General features: G+C 35.3%; 1 protein-coding gene across 1 annotated transcript; it reads left to right on the top strand.

Annotated features, from left to right (window-relative positions):
* Window positions 1-445: 445 nt before the first annotated feature.
* On the top strand, window positions 446-6,280 carry LOC122029504 (peptidyl-prolyl cis-trans isomerase CYP63-like). The gene is made up of 4 exons (XM_042588510.1): window positions 446-589; window positions 1,770-2,919; window positions 3,831-4,058; window positions 5,865-6,280. The coding sequence occupies exons 1-4, from the start codon at window positions 505-507 to the stop codon at window positions 6,001-6,003; spliced, it is 1,602 nt and encodes a 533-aa protein (XP_042444444.1). The 5' UTR covers window positions 446-504; the 3' UTR covers window positions 6,004-6,280.
* The last annotated feature ends 871 nt before the right edge of the window (window positions 6,281-7,151 follow it).

The raw sequence follows: 7,151 nt of genomic DNA on the forward strand, positions 1-7,151 counted from the left end.
TAAAATTTATGTTTTAGATAAAAAAAAAATGCTTGAATTTCCTCCAAGAAGAAATATGAAAAAATAAAATAAAATAGATATCTAAAAGATAATTATCTATTTCCTCATTTACACGCAACAATTGCTATTGTATGGCTAGAAAAAAAGAAAAAATAACAGTAAAATTATATATATATATATATATATATATATATATATATATATATATATATATATATATATATATATGTTATGTTATAAAATCAATTAAATTTTTTTATAAAATATTTCTTACGTATAGAGAAAGTTTCATTTGCACACCTCGTTTGCGGCCCGGCCCGGCCCTTTGACGAAGGTGCATGAGCTAGCGAAAGCCCAAATTAGTTTTCACAAGATACCGTCACTCTCTGTGAGTGGGTAGGCCATACGTTACCTTCAGGAGATCTCCTAGATGGAAAGTGGTGGCCGTTAGATGGTGGGCGAGTTAAAGGTCCATCGTTTCTAGTGGTGGTGTCTGGATCCCCCATGTTGTCTCGCTGCCTTTTTTTCTTAATTTTACGCCATTCCTCTCCCTCTTCTGGAGCAGCGGCTTTTGGCGTTTGGAGTCGAGGTATTTGGAAATCCCAAAGCGATCTCAATTACCAGACGATCGATCGAGGGTACCATTTCTCTGTGTTTTGTAGAGAACTTTCATGGCACTTCACCCCATTTTTGAATCTAGCTTGCGATTTGGTTCGCCATTTTAAGCATCGGAGGTTTCCTTTTGATCATTTTTGTTATTTGTACTTTTGGCATCCTGATTGTATATTTTTTTTTGGAGGCATTTTGTTTGCTTTATCAATTGGGTTGATTCGCTGCGAGTGAGGGCAAGTTACATTATATTGCGTGTTGGGCAAATGGCTTTGTTCCTTTTTCGTGTAGCGATCGGTTTTGCTTGTAATTTTGGATGGTCAGTTCGTTCAACTGGTTTGTAGTTTTTCCCCCTGTTCCTACCAGCATACCTGATTGTTTTCTAGGGAAATTATTCCAAGTATGTTAACAATTGGTACATATTTTTCCAGTTTAAGTTTTCCATAATTTTAGAATGGAAAGAATTTGTGAATATCCTCACTGAATGGATGGACGATCTTTTGTTTTGGTTGCATGATGCCATGATCTGCTACTTATAGTTGTTTACCCATAGTCAACTGTCAAAGTACGAGTTTGGGGCATAATAGCATCTCTATCCTTTAGTAGTGTTTGACCCAAACTCTTAATGCAATGGTCTCTTATTATTTTAATGATTGGATAGAGATGCAATGTTAATCTTTATTTTAACCATATCTTAAAAAGTATATTTTGATGTTAGAACAACTATACTATGTTTTTATAGTTGAGTTTTGACACGATTTATTGCAGCGGGCCAAACAAAGAGACATGGTTTCATAAGATCTTTACACATTTGTATGTGTGTGTATTTAATTTCTCTTTCCTTGCTTTGGAAAGGTAGACTATAATTTTTGGGACTTTTGGTTCATACACTAAAAGAATAGTGAGGGTCTGATTTTTTTGAATTTGTATTTGATTCTAATAAAAAGTGGAATCTACTTGGTCACTTGTGGACATTAGTCTGTCACGTAAAACACTTCTGTATGTCTTAAACACTTGTTTACTTTTGCCTATTTTTCTTAGATTTTGTTCTTCTCTATCTGAAGCATTCTGTTTGTGTACTGAAACTTAGAGACAATCATATAATCTCTATTTGTGTTTTCATTTTGGTAAAATATCTTGTAACCCATTCATCTTCTCAGCACACATACTGGGAAGAATGGATGTGGATTCTCTTAACATTGAGGATGGGGTCCCATTCAAAGAGGAGTTGAATGATAGCTCATATGGAAATAAAGACGAAGAGAAGGTGAAAAGTTTTAATGAAGCTGATGGAGAACAAGAAGGGATGCAAGCTTTTGCAGATCAAGAGAAGCTTAGTTCACCTGTACTTCCTGTTGCTGTTGTTAGTGAAGGACTGCAATCACCTACTTCCATACCAAACTTGGCAAATTCATCATCTCACATAAACAAAAATGAAGAACCAGGTGAGCATCATTTGCCATTTGAGTCTGATGACCATTCACAAGTTGAGTGTGTTTCTAATGAAAATGTTGAAAAGAATAGTCATAGCTTTGAGGAACGGACCTCAAATGTTGGGGATCATGAATGCCATGATGAGGAACAAGGAACTAGTGATAACAGTCATTCTGGTGATCTTCATGATGTTGAGGCTGATCAAATAGTGAAAGACGAAAGGACAGTAGTAGATTCATCTCATTTGCCTATTGAGAATGATTTCAACTCTCAATCTGAAAAGCCTGAGTTTGATACTGATGTAATCAAAGGTGGAAATGTCTGTAACAGTATGGCTGAGAAAGAAGATGATCATATAGTTGGTGTTGCAAACTTGGATGACAGAGAACCCCGTAGAGATAGTTTTGTCGTGCAATCTCTGCCAACTGATAGAAGCTCACAACCATCTTCAGTAGAGAGGGAATTATCTATCCATACAGAAAAATCTGCCAACCCCAATCCATTGGCAGTAGGAGAGCACCTACCAACCAAGGTCAATGAGCAAAAATTAGCTCGTTCCCCCAAACATACACCTTCTGAAAAGCATTCTGTGAAGCGAAAGAGAGATTCTCAAGATAGTGTATCTCCTCCTCCAAGACTTAAATCTTCTCGAGGAAGGGCAACATATAAAGAAGCTCATCACAGAGATTCTTCTCCAAGAAAAAGGACATCAGCTTCACCTCGAAGCCGGGAATCTCCACATAGGAAGGAGAGGCCAACATCTCGGTCACCTGTTAGGCGGAAAGATACTTCTGCTTCTGGATACAGGAGAGATCACCATGGTAGATCTCGCTCCAGATCTCCCTATTCAAGGGATCATCATAGAAGGTCTCCAAGGTGAGTTTGTTTTTCAATTTTAGTTGAAGCATCTATGTAAATGTGCATTCCTTATAAAGGTTAGAGTAGCAAGTTATAGAGTGGTGAAAACTATGAAAAAACAACTTTTATTATAATTTAAGTCCAGTTGGATTAGCATGCCTCAACTTGTAATAGACTGGATAGAATGGTATTTAAAAAATTTATTCTTCAGTTGCTGATTGCTTTTTTCCTGCAATCTTTTTGATTGTGCTAGTCAGTATTAAATTTGATGATTAATCAAGGCAGATTGGATCTTTGTCACTCTTCTGTATTCTACTCAAAGGCTTATTCAACATCATTGTATTTTAGGGTGTCTACATAAATCTTACCCCTCCATTAAGCTCTATGCAAGTAATATCACCTGTACTATTTATATCAAGGAAATAATTTTGCTTTACGATGTTGTCTTTGGTTGCACTTTACCCCTTCTTCAACTCTAATAATAAATTCCATTCTAACTGTGAAATATATCAATTATCTTTGAACATATTCACACCATCTGAACCTATTTTTCATCATTTTATCAACTATTATGATTGCAAAATTGCTCTCGAAATTATTATTTTTTTCCAAAATAAATTGTTCTTAATTTTAATCCCATGCATCCATCTTAGCGTATTCATCACTCTTATATTTAATTTTTGCACGTATTATTTCCCAACAAGTTAACACTTTGACACAGAAAGTATGGCAAACAATGCCACAGTTTTGTAAGAAAAAAAATTGTCTTACAGGGATATGACAATCACACAAGACTTTAGAAGCTTTTCTACATTTTGACCATTCATTCTTTTCCTATTAATTATGATTTCATTAATTTCCCCACCTTGTTGAATTATAATTATAGGTTTATTATTTAGTAATTAGTTACTTATTTCTTTATTGAATAGGAGACGGCATTCTCCAAGGTATAGATCTCCTCCACCTAGTAATCATTCTCGTCATTGGTCATCCAAAAGGCCATGGTCACCACCAACTAACCGCAACACTGGAGTGGGTAAGCCCGGGAGGAATTTATTTGTTGCAGGTTTTAGCTATGTTACCACTGAAAGAGATTTGGAAAAGAAATTTTCTAGGTATGGACGTGTAACAGATGTTCGGATTGTTCGGGATAAAAGGTGAATTTTATAATTCAATGAACACCTCATTACTTGTAATTACTCACTGCCATGGTATTTTTATGCTGTTGTAGTATTGTGCTAATGGATCACATGAACTGGCTCAATTTGGCCTATTTATTATATTACCTGAGTATTCGACTTTATCAGTCAATTTTATCTGAAATATCAAACATTTATATATTTGGAGGATGAGTAATATAGACTACCTGATTAAATTGAGGTTATTTAGTTCATTTCTAGAGATTGTTTGATGTCATTATGTTCCCAACTAGCTACTAAGATCATCCTTTTCTTTTCTGTTGATAGTGAAACATACAAGACAGCTACTATTGTTTGCCTGAGTTAGATTTCCCTGTTCCTGTAGTGTAGAATTTATGCTTGAATTTAGTGTCATTACTTGATATTTTCTATTATGAAATGACCTATTTGTATCATTGCATGACCACTGCTTCAGTTCCTCTCAAAAAAGAATGATATGACGTAAATTTTTGTTCATAAATATACACATGCTTGCCCCCTTTCCCTATCCAGCATAATTCTATCCAATGAAATTCCAACGCTATCCTGATCTATATGTGACTGTCAAAAACTAGCAAATTCCTTCTTTGTACCCACATTCATTAGGCTATGCCTGCTTGCCAAAAATTCTACATCTACAACTAATTACAGAGTAATAGTAGAACTAAGTAACTAACATTCTACATCAAATATCTAAAAGGTTTATCTTCCATTTGGTGTAGGTGACTGGTGTTGTTTTATTTGGTGATCCTCATTAGATTGTTCTTCATTCCTTGAAATAGCTTCCTTAATTGTTTTACTTCTCAAACCTTTTAGTTGTCATACTCCAGTGATTGCAAGCATTCTCTTTACTGATTGGTATCATTTTTTTCATTCAGACAGCTTTTGAGGTAGGGTGTATGGACTGCCTAATTGATGCTTTCTTTTCATGGATGAACTGTTGCCCTTAAGATTCAGTTTCATTTGTTGATCCTCAATGATGCTAAAAGTGAAGATTTTTTCAAATTTTATTTTAGACACTGTGTTATACTGTGTAGGCAAATCAATGTATCGCTGCCAGATGATTAGGAAGTCAGATTACAAGGTTCACTTTTTATTAATGGTTTACAAACTCTAATTCTATTTAGTCACTTGCATACAGTTTGTGTTGGAAGGAAAGGAATGAATGGAAATAGAACAAGATCCATTTTTTACTTGGGAAGAAAGGGTTAAGAGAAATCTTATTCCTTCACATTTTTCATTTGCCTAAAACAGGCAGAACTGAATGAAGGAAGCTTGAACCTCTGATCAACATAGCAAATTAAGTAGCATTACTTCATTATGCTTCATCCAAGTAAATAAGAAAAATGGAGGTCGCTGGAAGAGAGATAATATAACTCTGGTTTCTCACTTACACTTTCCTTGGTCTCCTACTTCCCTCTTCCAAGTAACAATTCGCTATTAGCAAATTGTCAGAGGAGCCTATAAGCAACTTGCTGAAAAATTTCAGTTCCACTGACTGTATTAATTTAAATCATTGATCCTCCTATTGTCTTTTACGCAATTGACTCTATCAATTAAACTGTATCAATTCTTCGATTCTGAGTGAAATTAGCTTATTTGTCAAGTTTTCTTTGATTTTTGTCTTGTAAATGTTTCCGTTAGGTTGTAATTGTAGCAGTACATATTTGTTTAATTTTTCATAAATTTGAATTCCAAATTTCATACCTTTTTCAGTTGATCTCTCTTTCCGCTCCATTTTTCACTCCATATTTCTGCTTCTAAAATTTATAGCTAAATGTACAGATCCGGGGATTCTCGTGGCTTTGGATTTTTATCCTTGGAAAGGGATGAAGATGCCGATGCTGCAATACGCGCTCTTGATCAATCTGAGTGGAATGGAAGGATTGTTCTGGTGGAGAAATCCAAGAGTCCGGGGCACTGAAAGATTTCTCTGCATTGCTGCCATAGTCAAGAAAGATCGAAGAGCTTTCAGTTTTGTTTTGGATCGGTATTGGTTCCAAGTTCCAAGCATATGACATTGATCATGCTATACTGCCAAGTATTACTCAGTAACGAACTCTTTGATCTTGTAGTATGTCTCTGTTTTCAGCTTGTCATAGAATGTTTATTCTCTTTATGGAAGTGTTGTGGACAAATATTTAGGGTGTATACAACTGCAACAATATGTAATTTGAATTTTCAATCAAATAATTTCTGCACATGAAACATTCTTCAAGGGTTTATCATCAGATAGAAACCATCAGTGTTCCTTCCCTTTCTGTGCAGTTCCACCTATGGCAAACGCCTGAGGCCTAAATCTACTATTTTGAAGATCTTTTCTTTCTTGCGTTGCTATCTTTTTGACACCCATTGCAGTGGTGTGTTTTTTCACATAATTTATTAAATCATTTTTTCTAGTTAATTAACTTTTATGAATACAACTTATCAGTTAATAAAACTTAAATTTTGAGCTAAATTTGCAGCTGCACCAGTGTCAACACGAAGGTGGCCGGCATGCTGCACCAGCTCGCTCTTCAACTCGCCTCGACGGAGGTGGCCGGCATGCGTGCCTTCGATCATTTTTCAGGAAACACAAATGGAATGTCATTTTGGCTGGTTCAAGGATCCTCCCGTCCTTGTAAAAGGCGGTTTGTTTTGAAAACGTTTAAAATGATAGGTCAATCCTGATAAAAAGTCAACTCCACTTTGATCCCATCAAAACCAAAAAAAAAAAAAAAAAAACTCAATTTCGAGCATTACTGATTCGGTGGCGATCATGATGTATCCACATCAATTCCAATATTGATAGGATATCTATTTCTATGTTCTTGGTGTCGCAGAATAAGCTTGAACTGGTGTGTTGAATTCGCGCGTGCCTCATGGAAGCCAGCGATAATGGAAATTATCGTTGTTCTGAGATCACTAATTAATCAAGTAGAAGGAAGTTTCTTAGGGCATCTGAGCTCTGAGATTTTTTTTAGTTCCTGCCACATCAATGTTATCTAAAAAATATAAAATTTTACTATTCCCTCCACAATTTAAAAATCTCTATACAATTTTTTTTTTACCTACGTTAGAAATTACATATTT

The sequence above is a fragment of the Zingiber officinale genome, chromosome 10B (assembly GCF_018446385.1).
Source record: "Zingiber officinale cultivar Zhangliang chromosome 10B, Zo_v1.1, whole genome shotgun sequence".
Lineage (NCBI taxonomy): Eukaryota > Viridiplantae > Streptophyta > Magnoliopsida > Zingiberales > Zingiberaceae > Zingiber > Zingiber officinale.